This window comes from Phalacrocorax aristotelis, chromosome 7 (genome assembly GCF_949628215.1).
Source record: "Phalacrocorax aristotelis chromosome 7, bGulAri2.1, whole genome shotgun sequence".
NCBI classification, from domain to species: Eukaryota; Metazoa; Chordata; class Aves; order Suliformes; family Phalacrocoracidae; genus Phalacrocorax; species Phalacrocorax aristotelis.
The window spans coordinates 33,051,086-33,071,507 of record NC_134282.1 but is presented as its reverse complement, the minus strand read 5'-3'; the positions used below and the strand labels follow the sequence as shown (position 1 = coordinate 33,071,507).

General features: G+C 43.7%; 1 protein-coding gene across 1 annotated transcript in view; it reads left to right on the top strand.

The window, feature by feature from the left end:
- The first annotated feature begins 6,463 nt into the window (after nucleotides 1–6,463).
- Nucleotides 6,464–20,422, top strand: part of HCN4 (hyperpolarization activated cyclic nucleotide gated potassium channel 4) — a 106,424-nt gene continuing 92,465 nt past the window's right edge. The window contains exon 1 of the mRNA XM_075099819.1: nucleotides 6,464–7,901. Coding sequence (XP_074955920.1) covers nucleotides 7,198–7,901 — 704 coding nt within the window. The 5' untranslated portion in view covers nucleotides 6,464–7,197. The remainder of the gene's footprint in view (nucleotides 7,902–20,422) is intronic.

Genomic DNA, 20,422 nt, shown 5'->3' with positions numbered 1-20,422 from the left:
TCTAAAAGCAAAGCCCAGAGAAAGGAGACCTTTATTTTAATCTCATAGAATTATTTGTAGCCTTATCAGCTGAAGCCTCTTGCCTTTCCTCTACTTATCTACTGGCTCACTGAGGCACTTGGCATTGCTGACAGTTGCAGACAGTGCTGCTGAGCAACAGACATGGCGGTGGCACAAATCACTCTTTTCTCTTGCAAGATAATGAGAATGTCTTGAGGCCTCAGACTGGTCTAACCTGGTTGCTTGTTTGTAGAGGATATACTTATGCCAGTAAGGAATGAAATGCAGACTAAAATACTGTTGCTCCCTTGCCTTTGGCCTTGCTTTTATTGGCAGTGAAATTCTACTGCATTGAAGTTTCTGAGTGGGAGTGCTAACTACCTGAAACATCCCTCTGTGGGCAGCAGCATGACCAGGGGTATCTGTAAGGGATAGTGATAAACCAGGATCCTCTGCTTGAAGCTATTCTACTGCCATATTGTTTAGATATGCTGGCTAAGCTTGTTTTTGCAATTTTGCTATCTTCAGGAGTTCAGAAATCATGAATGAGCATGAAAATGTCTGAGTTTGTTCTCCGAAATCATGAAATGACTTACCGGAGGAAATGAAGCTTATACAGTCATGCTTTGCATCCATCAGTCTGTCAGTTCCCTCCCACTAATATTTCAACCTGTTTGATGGTTTAAAACAAGTTTGACAGAGGGATTTTGCATCAAAGATAGTATCTTCCTACATGTTTGTGAAAGTAGGTAGCTGGAGTAAAGAGAGAATTCCTGTTGAGTCACACAGTCATAGAATTAAAAGATAATTTAAGGTAGAAGGGACCTCTGAGGGTCTTCCGCTCAAAGCTGCTGCAGCCTATGGCACTGGCATCAATAAATGACTACCTGTCAGGGAATCCATATATGACAGTACAATTTTGAATTACAGAGGAAGAGTTGTATTGAATCCTGCACGTTAGACATGGGAGACTCCAGTCACAATGCATAAATCTATGGGACATTTCTTTCGTAGCCATTTTGCTCACAGAGCATCTTGTTTCTAATTAGTCTCTTATTTAAAATTTTTAAATCTTCTGCCTGTCTTCAGCAATTTGCTGCAGGGAGGCATTGTCAAGATACATCCATTAAGATTATGAGTTCTTAAATCAGAGTTGTGTAAACAGGTGATGTAGCTGTGAAACTTTGGTTTGCAGTTGCATCAACAATGTGATGTTGGGCTCATTTGATTCGCTTACTGAGGAAGAGAAAGGGTTAAAGTTAGACATGACAGACTTCAGATCACTGAGAGTAGAGTCTGGACTTCCCAAAGTTGGGGGCTGCCGCTACTGTTGTTGGAGACAGTAGCACATTTCCCAACAAATCCAGCACTGCATAATAATCAAAAATAGTAGAGTTCATGTAGACAGAAGATACATTGGTAGGGTCAGACTCGTGAAAAGGGATCCATTATTCTTTGTGAAGCTACAGCTCATTAAATGCTGGTGAAAGGTGCTATTCTGAGAGTGAGTCGTTTGATAGTCATTGAACTGATCCAGCTCGAGCAAACCTTCCCATGCTGTCTCAACCCACTCCTGAATAATTCTAGATGAGGGTAGAAAAATAAGCTAGTTCTCAGTCTTTAACTAGAAATTTCATGGAATATGCATTTGGAAGGCAAATTTTATTGAAGTCCAAGATACAAGCTTAATGTAAGCATTTCAATGAGACTATTGGAAAATTCGTTGGTAGAGTTTAGACCATAAGGTAAAAATGAAGATACTTTGTAAACTAAAAGTAATTGTGACTAAATCATGTAGTTGCTCTAATCTCAGCATCTTCCCAGATTCTGTGTAATTTTTCTTCTTCATAGCTTCATGCTTGGTTACCTGTCTCTATTTTTCTATTTCTATTAAGTTTTCTATCCTCTAAGGGGAATACTGAAGGTCAGGTGGCAAGATGCTCTTGCTAATCAATCCGTTTCTAGCTATGATTTTAAGCTACTTGCTCCACTGAGGATTACCAGCTTTTGCAAACAGTCTAAACATCCTGAAAATCTCAGACGTTTATTTTCTGCATAGTCTGTAACCTCTTTCCATAGGTACCAACATGGATGATTCTTTGGATAACATTTCCTTTTTTTGCAGTCCAGTGGCAAAGCTGTTTGTTAGTCATAAGCACACTCCCAGCAACCCCACTATATCCTAGACATGTGCTCCTATTTTAATCTTGCTTATAAGAGTGAAGAGAGAGGGATTGCTCCAGATTTGTTTACCACTGGAAGCTGGAATGAACAGAACTTTCCAAGTACTTCCTGATTCAAGCTTTTCTGTCCTGTTGTGTATCTCATCTCCTGCTGCTGCCTCTCTTGCCAGGCTCCACAGTCCGTTGTTGTTAAGGACCTGTTTAGTATCTATCTGCTCCCACTGGTGGACTTTGAACCATTCTTTCTCCTATCCCAAAACAATTCTTGTACAGCAAAAGTGGATTTCTGCCTTCTATCCTGACACCCAGCTCTGTGGAACTCTCCTCCCTCCCTGCTGCCCTCTGGGATCACTCCCCAGAGTCCTGCATCCTGGCATGTATCTCATTTCCCATTGCTCAGCTGTTACCTTCATCCTAGTCAGATGCTCAGGTGCCCTTTTCTCTGTACCTTAAATACATTTCAACATATGTTCCAGCAGTTCAATTCCCCACCTCACAGTTTCTATAAGGAACATGACAGAACAATAAGAAAGCACTGATTGAAATTCAACCAGTACAAGTCTGACAGCACACTTGGGTAATTAATAGGAGTGAGGGGGAGATAGGGTTTGTGTATTTATGGTGATTATTTCTTTATTATCTTCTAGGTATGATATAAGCTGCAGAGACAGCAAGTGCAGACTCTACCACTAAAACTCTGAGGCAGAATTTCTCTGTTTTGTAGCACTGAATATTTCATGGATTTCAAATGCCAATTATGAGTTACTTGCTGCCTGCTAGGAACAATAGGCAGCTTTGAAAGGACATGCTCCCATTCTTCCAATGTATACCACATGTTTGTTGGCTCCTTTTTTATCTGAGAATCCAAGGGTTTAAGGGTGATGACTGAAACACTCACCCAGGTAAAGGTGCTCCTAACAGGCCAGCATACAGAAAGCTTGCATTGCTGCTTTCATAGAATCTTAGAATTATTAAGGTTGGAAAAGACCTCCAGGATCAAGTCCAACTGTTTACCCAACACTACCATGTTTCCTAAACCATGACCTGAAGTGCCATTTTTCTGTACCCTGAGCTAGAGGCTATCACTTTTTATGTCTCTCAGTCTATTCTTCTATAGTCCTGAGCTGTGATTTTTCACATTTGCATTGCAGCACTGGATTTTTATTACAGTAGCACCACATATATATGTACATATATATATATATGTATATATGAGCTGGCAAAATCCACTAAGAAGAAGAATAATAAGCCAAATGAATAAAGATTCACCTGTGTTCTCATTACAAAATCTATTCCCTTTGTATCTATGCCAATTCTTGGAGCAGTATCTGACAAACATTGTTAAAAAAGAGATAATTTCCCTCAAAAACACTTCTCCCTTTTCAGGGCAGGTGGGTTCTCTATAGTCCCTCTGATTGTACTGTGCAGCCAATGATAGGCAAGACAGTCCCACAGCAGTCCTAGCTTTTCTGAAATGTTCTAAGAATGTGCCTATAAAGGTCCATTTGCTGACATGGAAAGCACTGCCACAATGCCAACAATAAATAATGTCCGTGGGAGTAGTTTCATACCATTAGACAAAGATAATTCCCAGCCTCCTGGACTTAGTTCTTGGAAGGCTCTCAAATAAAATATCATTACTTTGAAGTTCTCTGGACACAAAATTGTCATTATATTTAAAGTACTTTAAAACTTCCTCTGAGTTTGGTACCTATAACTCCTGGAGCCAAGTTTTTAGAAGTGTTTAGGAACCCACACTTGGAGACAGAGCCACACAGGAATGCACCTTCTGGTTTTTAGCACGCTGGGCTACCAGCCTCGGGCTATCTGCTTGGCAAGGCCTAGACCCGATGCAGCACTTATGTTTTTATTTCAGATTAAGCTTTTTTTTTTCCAAATGGGACTATAGCATTTGCTAAAATGATGTGCTTGAAAAATTGTTTTAAAACAGGTGTGATACTGAAGTGAAGCTTTATTTTGCATAGATAGATGTAAAGGTGACAAACATGATCCCAAAAAAATAACTTTAAAAACTTCTCTGTAGCTGAGGAATCATATGTATCCTATATAGGCTGGACACTGGTGGCTGGGAGGTGCTAGCCAGAATTCTGGGCACGGGGATATCTGCATGCACCTGTAGTTGTTCAGCAGTGTGCCAGTCAACCTGACTCAGTCTTAGCACCTGATAATTTTCTTTCCTAGCTACAGAAGTGATAAGGGAGCATTCTGCATCTTGCGTGCTCTGTTGTCTTCTTTCCCTACTTCAGGGCTGTAAGAGAACCTTATTTGTGTCATCAAATAAGGCAGCACTTAGAGAATAATCCCAGAAAGGCCAGGAAATAAAGAATGTGGGTATTTTCCAAGAGCTGGCTAGAATATCTACAGCTGAAAGAGGACTAACAGCTTGATTCCTTGAGTATGTCCTTTATTGCTCTGTCATTCTCTGGGAACATTAGGGACTGTGTTTGAGAAGCTGCATCAGTTTCAGATGTTATGCACCTCATTAATCAAAACACATCCTTTTGGAAGGCAGTTGATTGCAGCTTAGGCACAAAAGTGCTTACACCTCAGCATCCCTAGTGCCTGGAGGAGGGAAGAAGAAAAAAACCTTTAATGCTATCACTGGCTTAGTTCACATTATCTAATCTACAGGAACATTTGGAAATCGAGATTTATTTCCCCTGAAAAGCTTATTCTACCAGAAATTGTGATGAAAATTATAATATTAAATAACATTTGCACTGGGTAGCTTCATGGGACAGTATTTCAAATGAGTCACAGCCAGTCTAGGTTGTGCCAGGAGGAGGGAGAAGAGGAGCAGGTGAATGCTTCAGAGAAAGGATTCAAGAGACAGAGTGAGAGCAGGCAAACAAAGGTGAGGAGGCATGTGCTGTCTGTGTGTGTGGTGAAGTCACTGGTGATGGCTGCATTTTCTTGAAGTAAGAGCTTAAGTAACATCCTGCTGCTTTAAATGGCAGAGTTACCTTAGGCCAGTGCCAGGTGACTCCTGGAAGGGAAAAGGTGAATATTTCTTGCTTGCAGTGGGCGTTAGTTGCCTGTGTTTAGCTCCCCTGCCTGGCTGCACAGTTCATGTGGTTTCCTTTTCCTAGGAGGTATAATTTTAAATGTATAAACCAACAAACATTCTAGAAAGCCTCAGATATTGAATCTATGCAAAAATATATGCAAACGGTCTCTCATATGGCTAAACAGGTTATTAATGTAACTCCACCAGTTTCAAAGGCTTTGCACTAGTAAATAATCTGAACTAGTTCATCAATCTAAGAGCCTTTAAAATGTAACGGAATAAACAGCCATTCCCAAAGAAGCGTGGGGCTGGACTGATTGTCACCACTTTTCAAAAAAACCTCTCAAAAACCAAAAAGTAGGGAAAAGCCCGATTTTAGCCTCTTTCCACTGCGTCGACCTCTATTACACGAGGTGCATTGTAGCCAGCAGTGAAAGGAAGAATTCCCATCCGGAGCTGTTTTTTTCCCAGGACCAGCCTCCTGGGAGACATGCTAGTTGAGGGTGAGCCGCAGAATGTGCTGACTCAGGTGCCCACTGGGAAGTGGGTTTCCCCGTGTCAGAAGGAGAGCCCATGCATCCCACACACTCCTCCTTCGCCATCCCAGTCCAGCCTCCCTCAGTCCGGTAGGGGAGCTCTTTGAGATGCAGCTTGCTTTTCTTTTTTTGAATGACTTCTAAAGCTAGATCCAACCCCGCAGGGGAGAAATAGTAACGTTTTGCATGTCTAACGGGGAAGGAAGGCAGCAAAGGAAAAAGAAACCTTCCAAACCTTCCGTAGTTTGCAGACAGGTACAAAACACAACGTATTTCCCAGCAGCAAACTTCTGCTGGAAAAGGCAGGCACTCCCCAAGTCCCTGGTTTGCATGCAAGTGAGCTTTTCAAGGTGAACCGCTGTTTTTCCTTTCGATTTGGATTGGCCCCTTCCCACAAACCCCGCTGTATCTTCATAAGCAAACCTGCAGCAAAGCAGCCACAACTCCAGAAGGAGAAAGGATCATCAGCATCTAAGAGAAAAGGCGACCTTCTTACTCCTATTTTTTTAAATATATATTTATGATGCTGCTATTTTAAAATTCACGGCCGCCGGTAATTTTTGCCGTCAAACTAGGGACGGTATTACGCCTGGCACTGCCGGCTGCAGCCGAGCCGCGGATGACTTTTGCTTAGCGGCAGGAGTTCTGCAGCGCCAGGGCAACGCTGTCCTTGCAGCCCAGCAGCAGCAGCGTTGCGGCGCCCGCTCAGGCACACACACACCCTTGGCAGCCAGGCGTTGCCCTTTTAAGAAGCCCGGGTGCTGGCTCAGGTAGGCAGAGCCTGTGTGCAGTAGTCGCTCCTATGGCAACCCAATAGAATGGGATCGCTTCATGAATATTCCCAGGAGCAGGGGCTGCATGAGGAATAAGTGATGACAGTGATGTAAGCAAGCAGTGGCTGCTGCAGGTTGCAGTTCATTGTGTTACTGGCCGGCAGGTTGAGGTGTTCGAGGCACCCGGGCTTGAGCTTCGCTTTCCGGATGATGTCTGCCCGCCGGGAGGCACAGCACATTTGCATCTCGAAGCCAACATGGCAAGGCGGCTGCTGCTGCTGCTGCCGCCCTCCCTCGCCTTCCAGCCAGAAGTGTGTGGCTCTTCTCTAGACTTCTTGCCCAGTGCTCTGGATCTGAGCAAACAGGGATTGCAGTAACACTCACCAAGGGGAGACAAGAAGCAAGTAGCCAAATCAGGACAACGGGGTGAGGGGGGTGGGGGTGGGGGAGGGAAGCTTTTTCGCCTTCCCTCCTTTTTTTCCTTCCCTTCTGGATGCAGAGCCTGTGTTTTGATTCAGAGCCTGTGGATGCCACAGTCTGGTAAGGAGATGACACGCCAGTCCCTGGTCCCTTCTGCCCCTTGATCTGCGGGCAGAGACCTGGGGGCAGTGACGGTTCCCCTCCTTGGGCAGAGCGGGGGGATCTCTCCCTCTAACTGAGCAGCATCAGCATCAGCCATGGACAAGCTGCCCCCCTCCATGCGCAAGAGGCTCTACAGCCTGCCCCAGCAGATAGGACCCAAGGCGACGATCATGGACGAGGAGGAAGACAGTGACAAGGACACCCGAAGGAAAAGCATCAGGCTGAAGCCACTGCCTTCGCCCTCTGCTGGGAGCACCCGGGCGCTCGGGGGAGACCCCGGCAGAGGGGGGGACCCCGGCCTCCTGGAGACGGAGGCAGGCAGCAAGGGCGCCAAGACCAGCACCAACGGGGACTGCCGCCGCTTCAAAGGGAGCCTGTCCTCGCTGACCAGCAGGCACCTCCACGACGCGGCCGAGGAGAAGAGGCTGATCGGCGGGGAAGGGGAGCCGGCCTCCCCTAGTGAGGACAAGAGCCCCCCCGGCAGTGGGGAGCTGGAGCAGGGACTGCCAGCGTCCCCACCACCAGCATCCCCCCCGGAGCCCCAGCAGCAGCCCCCCCGGGCTTGCTCCTCTACCTCCATCAAAGTGGAAGGAGGTGGAGGGTGCGACCAGATCACCCCAGATGAGGACCAGAGGCTGGGCCAAGCCGGTTTCATGCAGAGGCAGTTCGGGGCCATGCTCCAGCCCGGGGTCAACAAATTCTCCTTGAGGATGTTTGGCAGCCAGAAGGCCGTGGAGAGGGAGCAGGAAAGGGTTAAGTCTGCCGGGTTCTGGATCATCCATCCCTACAGCGATTTCAGGTACAATCTCCCCCTCCTGGCCCACACAAAGCTCCCCGCCTGCCCCTTCCCCTAGCATGCCCAGACCTTTCTGCACAGAGCGCACATCCAGCCATAACTTTCCTTGCTAATTTCCTAGTCAGAGGAGCTGGAAGACACATCTGACATCTCCCCCAGTCAAACCATCTGCAGGTTTCCTTTACAGTTAAGCTTAATTTTAGTGTTGCCAGCCTATTATTAATTTTAAATTGTATTTTTAACCAACAAACATCTTTTGCTTTGGCTTTTTGTAAGAGAAAGCCTCTCCATAAGTTCAGTGTAAATGGGGAAAAATGTTCCCACCTGATGCACAACCTTAGACTAAAAGCGTGGATCTGCTGCTTAACCAGTCCTACATCTCCAGTTGAGAAGGTGTGGTCTGCCTGTCCCATTTCCGTACCTCAAAGTCCTCTCCCTTCTCCTTCCCCAAGAGTTACAGAAGGATGTTGCTACTGTTGCTGTTTGGTACAGCTTCTTACTGCAGCATCGTTTGTCAGGAATTGGTATGTGCAGGGGATAGCAGCATTCATTAAGAAGGAACTTAATACCTTCAGAGTCTTAGAGAGAAAGATTTTCTGTTTTGCATCTGTAAATCCTTATTTGCAAAATTAATTTGGATAGGGAATAGTTAATATTGTCTTTATGAAAGTAATGTCTTGCTTTCACTCAGCAACATTTCCATGAAGGTTAATCAGGAAATTAACTTGTAAACCTAAAGCCAATATTTGTATAGTTCTGTGTAGCAGAGGGGTTGAGTTTGGGTATTTCTGAATAAAGTATTGTCTGCTGCACAGGTGAATTGTCCTCTGCAATATGTATGTAAAGTACTACAATCAATAATTAATTACTTAGTGCAATCAATGGCTAAGGTTTATTGCTTCAACTTTAATTACAAGTGGCTTACATCTCAGATTTAAAAGCACACAGTAGAAGAACATTGTTCAAACACATATTTATCAAACTAGATGATTTTATTGAATTATTGGACTCTTCAAGAAACCTTGCATTATTCCCTAAAATACAGTTAGCAAGATAATTGCAGGCAGGAGTTCCAGGGTGGGTTTGGGCACCCAACGACAGAAATGACAGAAGCCTCTTGACGCTACCTTTTAGGGATTTAGCAAGCAGTCCACACACTTAGAAGATTCTGCACTGGCACTTAACAGACTTCTTGATATTTGCTTGGACTAACAAATGTTATTAGAAGGCTACATGAATTGGAAGACTGCACTGTCATTTAAATTCAGTGCATTCAAGTGTCCCAAGTGAACAGCTGACCGAGCATATGAGGGTTTCCAGTAGCTGCATCACGATACATAGTCCTTGCAACCACAATCTTATTCAAACCCAGACTGGAAAGAGTACGAAATTGCCTCCCTGTTGTGACTGATCAAGTAATACCTCACAAACACCATGAAACATGAGAGTGATTAGTTTTAGAAAGAACAAAACCAATTTCATGCTCTTGGCTATAGATCTTTTTATTATTTGCCACAAGTCTGGAGTTAAAAACTTAACTACTGTGCTTTCCTGGGTTATTCTAGCAAGGTGTTCTCTGTGTGTCACACCCTCAAGGAATTTTGGATTTAGACTCTGGATTGTATTTGGATTTATGCAAAAGTAGCGTTCAGTTTGCATATCTTTTATGTATCTGTATAGTGGATTTATTCCCTTCCATCTTTATGACTACATTTTCAGCATAGAACCAGACTGTCAAACTTCAGTAAATGGATTGTAGCACTGAGGTAACCACGTTGCCCAAGGTGAGATGGTCCTAAGAGTTTATTTTTTTTTAAGATTCCTAGTGAACCAGTGCTTATTCCTTAAAATGGCACAGTTAATTATGAGGTAAGTTTTTAATTCTGAGGTACTTGGCTATAGGGCCACTCCTAGCTTTACACAAAAGAATGAAGTATGCAGGCAAGCTTAGGCTCTCCCAAGCCAGATGATCACACTGAGTCTGCCAACAGTCAGATGTTCCTATGCATGCAGATACATATGAATGCACGTATGACTCGTTAGTATTAATAATAAAATCCTCCCCTGACTGTAGCTTTGCATTTGTGCAGAGAAAGCGCAGTGAGTTGGATATCTGTACCCTGGTGCAAGACACTCACAGCTCAGGGTCAGAATCCAGGTAGGCTGGTATCTTGCCACTTTGTGTTTTTTCTAAATTGATGCCAGAAGCCTAGCACACAAATATGCACTTCCTCCCTACTATGATATATCAACATCAGATGGAGCAGTGGTATTGATTGTGCAGAGAGACATCTGAAGAGGCCAGGAGGAGTTGGATGCGCTACTGTATGGTCAGTATGTATATTTTCCGGGGAACATTGTTCACCCGTTTCTAGGTCACTTGCAGCATATCTGCTTGAATATGGCTGCCACTTAGAGAAAATGCATGGGCTTCCATGAAAAATGACTTGTGAACAATGGCTACCTTGAAGGAGAAGAGTGGGAGCCTTCCTGGATTCTATTTGGGTTTTGTATTCCCTCCTTCCCTGAATGCTACTAAAGCATCTCTCTTGGAAACAACTCACATGAATATGAATAACATTTTTGACCTCTGAAATGCAGCAGATTGCACCAAGGAGCCTTATCAAAATATTTGCAAGAGTTATATCCTTGACCCAAAAGACTCTATTTTCTGCTTTGCAAATTACGCAGTGCAATGCGTGATTGCTCCTTGTTACAGATGGGTGCAGGTTCTGGAGCGCTACAATCTTGCAAGAGGCATGAGTCTCCATTATTCTGCACTTTGCTGTCACCAAAGCTGTAGAGTAGCATTTGGTGTACAAGTTTCAAATTAATATTTAAATATTTAGACCCAGATCTTGTTTTCTGGGTTTGTGGAGAAACCAGTTTCACCTCTGCAAGCAAGGTGCATTTCCAGGCATTTTGGTAGGGCTCCAGACCTCATGACTCCTGTCTCAGTACAGCTTGAGATGTGAACTTTTGAATGGAAGACTCCAGCCCTATTTACTGGAGCTTGACTGTGCTCCAGTGAAATGACATTGGTGTAATTCCTCTTACTTCACGGTGTAGCTTCTCCTTCGCACAGTGTGAGAGGAGTTCCTATTTTAGACTAGAACAGAGGCTTTCATCATAGTCTCATTAAGTTATCATTTTAGCATCTAATATGGCTAATTCCAGAGACAAATCCATGACCCTCCAAGAGTAAAGCAAATTAATATAGATTAAGGCTTTTGATTTCTGCTTTTAGTCCATTGTGAGGTGAAAGGACACCAAATGACCTTTATAAAAACCAAACTCAGTGCCCCTGACTACTCATGACTAATGCAGTGGACCAGTTCTAGGAGCACTTAAAAGGTGTCTTAGCAATTTCTAAAGACAATAAGAATACTAGGTCCTATTCTGAGGTGCAGCTGTATGTGCTAGCACCCTGCGTTTATTTGCATCTGTGGTTGATCGCACATAGGCACAGAGCCAAACTGCATTTCCTAGATCAAGATTGATCTGTAATTTTAAAAGCTTTTTTGCTGGCTAGATAAAATTGTAATTTATTGCTTAGAGGAAGCATTGATCCAGTACAATTGGTTTAATAAAAAAAATCTAGACAAACTATGATCTATCTAGTTTGTAGCTGACTGAAGCATATTGGTTGTAGCTGCTATCCAAATTGCTTGCAAAAAAGTGTAGCCTGCTGCTTTTAGAAGGCCTGTGAACAGATACACTATCTGAAGGACCAAAATAGTCCAAACAGTGGATGTAAATAGAACTGCACAATATTCATTGCCCAGTAATCTATTAACTTCTTCACAGAAAAGAGAAGCTGCTGCCTTCTTGAAAACAATGGAAAATATTCTGCTCAGTAATAGTCCCAACTTCAGATTTTGGAATTTTGCTTTCCACTCTTCTCCCTTACTTGTAATACCTGCCTGCAGATAGATGCTTTTTCTCCATTTGCTTCCTTTACCAGAGCCGCCTCTCTGCTTGGGAACCTGGGAAGGTTTCTGTGGCACCAAAAGAAATAGATGCTCAGGTGCGATGTATAAGGTAGGGAAATTCCTGAAGAACAACATCATTCACTCCCCTTTGTGCTGCTCCAGACCTCTGAGCGCTGTCATTCAGACTGCCTTCTCACAGGGAATCAGTGGGGTTTACTAATTATACTACTAAATACTGAACCCAATAGCACTGGTGGGACTGAGCAGAAATGGGAAGGATTTGTCTTTACCTTTTTCACTCTCCTGAGTAGAAGTGATTTCCAGAGTGCCTCATGAAGTGCTGCTCTGTCTGCGGAGACTGTTTTCCTTCGTAAGCTTTTCACTATTTTGTTAGAAGGGTAAACAATTTGTGAAGCATACAGCACTGCTCACTGACTTTGGCAGTTCACTTAGGTGGCTGTTGCTCTCCCTGCTCTCAGACAGTAATGCCCTTTTCTTTACCTGCTGCCCAGAATGCTGGTGGTTGTGCCAGCCTCACTTCATGCCTATCCACATTCAGAAGCTGCCCACGATGGCAAACTCTGATCTTATGACTTGCCCACTGCTCATAGTAAAGAAAAATGAAAGCTACCCATTGTGTAAGCCTTATGTACAGCAAATTGAAATTCTGGTTCAGTGAAACCTCTGCTTAGAGGGAAAGGTCGGGGAAACAGTTGCATTAGTAGCAGAATCTGTGCCTGTCATTAGAACAAACACAAAGTGCTAATCAGGCACAGGTCTATTGGTAGGCAGATCATAGACTCAGCTACCTTTTTTTTCTTGTTCATGCTGATGGCACACATCAAAATGGTGTGGGGACACTGCTAGCTGAGGAAGGGGAGATGCTTTCTTGAAGTCAGATTTCACTGTCTTTACTGCAGACAACTTTCCTGCCAATTTCCAGGGCAGAAAATGAGATGAAAAAACAGGTTAATTTCCTCATGGCTTCTTTTTTCCTTTGGCACTTACAAGATAGTCAACTATAATAGTAATAAATGTTCATTTTGCTTCCCAGCACCATGGCGAGGAAAATGGTATTATCATCCCCAGTTTATAGCAAAGGTGGCAGAGACTCATAGAGATTAAGGTCAAAAACATTCATTAACTTGGTGTAGTCAATCTGAGGACCCATTTTGCAGAGTATGTAGCATCACACAGCACACTGTATGTTCAGAGCTCTGTCTCTGTGGGTGCATAGTAAGGAATCGGACATCGCTGTGACCCAGAAGAGGGCACGGAGATAATGTCTACCTGTTTTAAGAGTCATGGGTGCTGTAAGAAGGGTGGGACATTCTGATTTGGACCATTTCTTAGACTTGCATGATGAGTAGCCAGACTGAAGAATAAGCATGCCAATCCCACCCACCCTCTTCCCGAGCCTCTGATGTTTGTTACTTTATCTGTTGTTACAGCAAAAAAAAAATCATAGCTATAAACAATGATATAGTGTTCTCTTAATCATCACCTAAGAATATTATTCTAATTGCAGTCTTGGATTGAGCGATTTGCCTAACACCTCTGCAGGAACTTTTTGGCAGAGACGAAATCTCCAGGACACTGCTCATCTGCCCTAGCCATCACATCTCATTCTGCAGTTCCTTATCTCTTTCATTACAAACCTTCCAGATTGTGCAAGAAATGATCTTGTATAGAAAATCTCTTTCCTGCACAGGTCTGCCTCAAGCCCTTCCTCTCGTCTTGAATGAAGCATGAATTCTATAGGAAGAACTGTTTTGAATCATGTAATGACTGTAACAATATATACATACAGCTAACCTCCATTCTGCCATTTCATAACCTGAGCTTTTGACTTTGCAGTCTAATTTTTAATACAGTGTTCTTGTACAGTTGTTAAGGTTTTAAAAACAAATCAATCCCTGTCCTCATCATAATAATATTTCTGAGTTCAGTAACAGGTATGGATCTTTTTGAGGATATGCTGCACTGCCCTCTGCTCTGAATTAAGCAATGGCCATAGCAGGTAGTTACAGCAAAAGAACAATGATGCACTAGATTCTTGGGTTACGCTCCAGGCTCTGAAGGGAAATGTACTCTGCTTATTACGAACTCTCTGCTTGTTTTCTCCCCAGTACCTAGACATGACGCCTTCTGCCCCACTCTCTCCAACCTGTTGTTTTCCCCATCCCTCACTTCAAGTTTGTGTTTCTTACCCCATCAGTCCCATCTCCATTTTCTGGGCTTCTCGTGGCAGGTTTCTTGTGCAGCCAGTCCTAGGTCCCAATACCCAGCTTATCATCTGAACACTGTTTTCCACCTCACCTTAGTTTTCAGCAATGCCTCTCCACAACTCCCCCCTCAAAATTGCAGTACGTTGTGCTTGGTACCTTCCTCAGTCCAGCCCCCTCCCTTGCCAGTCTCCATCCTTATCCTTCAGGTTTTTTTCTGGGTGGATCTCCCCAGAATAGCTTCCGCTCCTTTTATATATTCTTAGTTGCTATTGTCCCTCTGACCCTTCAAACATTCTCAGTTTTCTCAGTCCCTGCTTTTCTTCCTGATTTAAGAATGGATCATTTTGCCTAGTAATTTAAAACCCTGCCACATTATCCCTCTTTCCATCCTTGGACACTACCAGCCCAGCAATGTTTAGACAAACTCTGCCCAGTTTTTACTTTTTAAACTTGAAATATCTCAGTCATTGGAGCTAAGCATTTAAAACGATGAATTTGTATGGAAGCACAATCTCCACTGCATTAGTACGAAAGAGATTTTATTTGAGGGAAAAATGTGTTTTCTAAAGGTGTTTATTGGTAGGCACATGCAGAATCAGTGTAGGACTTTTCAGTACTATTATAAGCAGGTAAACTTAAGTTTTTAATACAGTGTTATTCTGGTTAGGTAACTATGCTTAGTGCTTTCTGTTGCACTGAGTTTTTTTTCTGTTGTAGAGTCACTGCTGCTGCACTGAAATCCATGTATTTTACGGATAAAAGAGTAATCTTTGTCTGGAGATAACATAGTGCCATTTTAGCTTTAAAGCATTGAAATTTGTCTTTGTTTCTGATGTGTTATGAACATCTCATTAGCAAGCCCATGAATCCCTCAGTTTGCTCCTGAAACCAGCTATCTGAGCTCTCATCTCTGCCAGAGCACAGATTTCTTCCTTTCTCTTATTTTTGAAAGCTGCGTTGGTGCCAAGGCAGTTATAGGTCAATTGAGTTATTGTTGATTCTAATTGGCACTGTAACAAGCTATTAAATCAATTTACCTACAGATGAATGTCACTCAGAAAGAAAGGTGCCAACTCCTTTTCTGTCTTTGAGAACTTCAAAAAAACCCGTTTCCACTGATGAGTGTTAAGGCAAAGGCCAGTCTGTAGGGAAGTGGCTAGTGAGAGCATAAGATTTCATCCCTAAATGTTGATTCCATGAGGTCTATGGCTGGGCAAGGTCCAGGCTGTTCCTGTGTGTGGAGGGGTGAGTCTATTTCCAGAACTCAAGACCAAGGGGAAGAACCAAGAAAATCACCATGACTCTTATATACCTTCTCTGGTTTGTAACAGAGCATGGGTTTATTTCCATGTGGAGAGACCTCTGTCGTCTTCTCCTCCTTTGTTGGTTGTCAGTATCCCACATGTGTTCCTGTGACTGCTGATGCCAGTGTGGTATCCACAACCATCTTTCAAATCGGGCAGCACCTGGCTGGTGACATAATTACCTTCTTGGTGTCCAGTGATCTATAGCTTCATGAGATTTACTTGCTCTGTTACAGAAAAGTCAGAGTTGTTATCGTGAATGGGGTGATTTAAATTCTGTTCTGAAATGTTTAGATAACCTCTTCCTCTAGCAGTAATACAGTGCTCATTCCCACATTATCTGAGCATTTCTTAGTCAGACAGCTGTAAAACAGTTGCTTTTCAGCCTACAAGTCAGGAAAAGGTCTCTTGACCAAGTGGCACTGCAAATTCATCCTGGGGTCTCTAAATCAAGGCTGCTTTGTATATGACAAGCAGCAAGAACTGCTCAGGTATCCTTGCTTAAGTGGGCAATTTTTTTTTGGTGAAGCACAAGGCAGATGAGAACGCAGCTTGGCTCTGTGCAGCTCTACAGCTCTGCAGTGCTGACAGCACTAAAACCAGGGTTTTGTCAGCAGACAAAGCAGTTAGGACTCCAGAAGCACAGAAGAGAGAGCTGACGTGTGCTGGGCTAACAAGGTGCTATTATAGAGACCTTTTTCTGCCCCTTTTCCATGTTGAATGGTTTGCTACCTGGGAAGTCCCTTTTTAAATTGAAAATATTCATTCCATGCAGTGACTGACATCAAATATGGTCAGCCCGTGCCTAGTCTTAGCACCAGCTTGTAGTAAGACCAGGCTGTTAGCTCCTGAAGAGATGCTGCCTACAGCAGGGGAAGGCAGTGCTGATGAGAGCAAAGCAGATGAGCATCCAAAGGGGAATACCAACATCAGCTTGAGGACCCACCACTTGGACATTATAGGGGCACAACTTCTTCCCCAGCAATGCGCAAAAGCTAATCTCATTTGTGGTGACTCGTCCAAATGTGCTAATTAAGGATTTAAATCTCTGCCTCTTTGGATGGAGAGGTTGTCTGTGTTTATGCATCTATTGTTAAAGAGCTTAGAGGCAGGAGAAGTGCCACAGGTTGCCAGCTGAGTCTAGTGTAGGAGCTGGAATTCCTTTGTTGTTTTTTTTTCTTTTCACAGCTGTGCTCAGGGTTCTTGGGACTGCCAGGAAATTGGTAGTTGTACACTGAGTAAGCCCTGATACCTGTATGCAGCTCCAAGGAGACTGTATGCAGAGGAACTCTGATGGGATTCAGTTTTCCTGGTGAGCACTGCTGAGCACTGTTACAGTTCAATGCTCAGTTCCATTCCCTGCATGTTTGGGGGTTGAAAACCTAGCAAAGAGTGTTTGGATTTGTCTGGGTGTGGGAAAGAAATGTCTCACAAAGTTATCAGCATTCCCAACCTTGTGAGGGAGATAACAGCTGCATTCCAAAGACTCGGGGACTCCACATTAATAAGTCCCTTCCTCCCAGCCGTTGCTTCACACATGATTTCAGGGCAAGGTGCTAACTCATCACAGTGCAAACATCATGCTTACCCAGTGCAATGTCTCATCTGCAAAGGCGTTGTATGTGCGTATGCATAGGTGCATGTCTCTGGGGGACAGGAGGAAGCGGAGGCCCCTAATTATCCAGCCCTGCGCTTGTGTTCTCTCACCTCTGTCCACATTTGTGGCTAGACTGGAGGGATGATGCAGAGCACAGGGGTGTGGGCTGAGCAAGTGCAGGGACCTCTTGGCTCTCTGCAGAGAAGCAGAAGTTAGGCACAGTGAAACAGTGCAAAGGTGACGTTTCCTGGCAGTGTCAGGGTTTGGACTACTCTCCCAACAGTCAAATGGTAACAGAAATGATAATGGCTGACTCTATGCAGCTTTTTTAACAATAGCAAACCTGCTTTCATTAAATACAAATTCTTGATGCTTGATCTTTCCCCCTTTGCTTTAAAGCACTAATGTGTGCACAAGTTATACTTCTATTAATAACAAGAGGAATATCTTTTCCCATCCCTGGTTTTCTGTGAATTGTGGGGAGGGCGGAAAAAAGGACCCCTCTAGACTACAGATCATGGTCTCTTCTCCTTTATGCCTATAAAAACCATTTGTATTTTTCGTTCTCCCATGCTCATTTAGCTGGAGATACAGTTTGAATAGTAAGCAATGTATAACAGGTAGAAGGACAAACTGGAAGGCAGGTCAGGCACCTGGTTTTGACCCTATGAGTCATCCTGAACAGAATGCTCTGTGCCTTGATTTCTCCAACTTTGAAAAAGAGGTGCTGGTATTGCTGGAAGCCATGGAAGATGCTGTAGAACTCTAAAATATTTCAGTGTAACAGAAGATGGCAGAGTAGATGTCAGCAAGGGAGTGGTTAATATCTACAAGGTAGTTTCATGAGAATTTCTTCATGATTAACCTTTTCTGTGTACTGCTGTAGATTTGATTACATCTCGTGTCCATCTTTTGTTAGGTCCACAAAAATGAGTAGATCCATGTACTGTTACGTGATTTCTGAATAATTGGTTCCTTTGTCTTAATAAGAAAACTGTTTACCAATGCCTGTACAGTTCCAGGTATGGTGCTATATTGTGTGGCACATACAGAACTAGGCTGGAAAAAGATAGAAATAAGCCTGCGCAGGGAGGGAGACAAGATGATTTTTACCTTTTGTGTCCATAAGTGAGAATTGTGCAGCCCCTGCATGGGGTTTGGAGATGCTCTAGAAAGAAAATGCTCCATCTTTTCCTCATCAGTCACGTGCGTTTCAAGGTGTGCTACCCTTTTCTTTGGGAATATGTGACTTCTTGATTTTAGTAAACGCTCCTGAACCAAAGGTCTGGCACAGGAGCTGGCAAGAGGTCTGTCCTTTTCTGTGGTGTGGCAGCTTTAGAAAACATCCTCTGTTGAATCTTTTGGATAATCTGTTGTGACCCTTGGCTTTTAGTGCAAACACAAGTGTGCCTCAGATCATGTCAGCCATGGTTAAGGTGATACACTGTGTATGAAACAGTTAGAGAGTAGCTAGGCTTGTTCCACAGTTGGGACTTGGAAGAAAAGTCTGGTTCGAAGAAATATTTAAATCGAACTCCAGATTTGGCAGTGACTTTTGGCTCAACCCTGACTACATTTGGAAAGTTTTTGGTCCTCAGTTTTGCAAAACCTCATGTCAGATTACATTGTTCAGAGCTTGTTTTGGTGTATTCCCATTATGACTGGGCTCCTCTGCTTTCTCTTTGCAGCACAGGCACTCCTCTCTCATCCACTCCTGATCCATCACCAAGTGGGGCAGATTCCTCTGGCTTCTTGTTGTCTACATATATTGATTGAAAGTTGGGCCAGAGCCTCCCAAATATGGGCAGCTCTGCTGGTTGCGTGCTCCTTTTGCAGCAGAAACAGGAATTTAGGCTAACAGTGGCAGATGTGGGTATGACCTAGGGCTCTGGCTTTTGAACAGGGGATCTGGAAGCCTCATCTGCAAGTAAATTCACACAGCGAAATCTGCACTGCAGACAAAAAAAGGTTTGCCTTGACATCATCTGCCCTGCTCTGAGATCTGCAGTCAGTCAGGAGAGCAATGCACAGCTCCCAGCCTCTCTAGCTCAGTAGAATTAAGGCTAAGCTTCATCATGAGCTAATGCAAACTGTTCCCACCCCAAATAATTGGCTGCTGGATGGCTTTGTGTCTGTCTAACCATTACTGCATGTGGGTGGATGTGTTATGTGTGTGTGAATGAGTCTGCTTTGGAAATACTCAATACATAACATTGGGGGTGCATCTAGTAATACAATACCTCATGAGTGATGTGGATGCGAGAAGCATAAAACAGAGCTGAGCATGTCAAACATCTGTACAAAGATCACTCTCCCTGGTACCACAGGATGGTGATTCCCAGACCACAACTACCTCTTTTTTGCTCTTCTTCCCACCTTCAAACACCTCAAATGTTTTTCCAGTCCTCTGTTTCCCATAGCTGAAATTTAAACATGGGGGGGGGGGGGGGAAAAAGCAGTAAGATTTCTCAATAGCTCAGTCCCCCAGTCAGCACAGCCCTCTTTGCAGGGCAGAGTGTCCTGTGGTGAATAGGAAATGACAGAGGTGTTGGCTTGTCCACAGACATGAAAGACAGTGCCTATCCATGAGCATAGCTGTTGGAGCCACGGATGTATAGAAGTCATGCATGACCTGGGGAGCTGGGAGATGTAACCCCTCTGGGACTTGGCAGCTGTTATTGGGTATTATTTTCACAAGGCTGAGCTGTTCTTAAACACTTCTCTAGTGTAATCATCACACACACATTTTCTCACTAATGGCAGGCCATCAACATTTCTTTCCAGTCTTCTTAGCTAAGATGTACAGAGACAAGCTGTGAAAGAGCTGAACAAGATGCCTTGATGTTAGTCGTTCACATTTCCTCAGCTTGGCCCACGAATAAGCTTTAGGCCTTGCTTTCTGTATACATCCTTATGGATGAGGTTTTTTCAGGGAAAGTGCATCTCTTTCAAGTAAGGACAGGTAAGTGGAAACTTGTGCCTGCCCCAAGCTTGGATACTAAGATCTGTTGTCCAGCTAGGAAAAAAGACATACGGTTGGCTGTACCTCCAGTTGCAGTGGTTCAAGGTTGAGGCTTTCCTGCAGCTGGTCACAAGAGGAAGGGAGAGAATTCTTCACAAGCTCTTTGAAAACTTGTTTTTCAAAGGAAAAATATATATGGTCTTGGTTAGCTCAGAAAATGGAAGGAAAGATACTCCAAATAAAGTAGTTTTGTAGTAACATCAACTGCCCTGATCATTCAAAATCCACGGCTGTTGACAGAGCAGACTACTAGCTTTTATAGGCAGCCAGATAACACTGTGAGTAATTTTGGTACAGTTCAAGTGGTGTGCTTCAGCTTTATTCATACTCTGCCCTAAAGCAGTAGCTGTACCGCGTAACTGCTGCATTTCACCTCAGCATTAGCCTTGCTACAGTGCTGGGCCAAATTATTTCTCCATACACTAGGGGTCTTGTGCATAC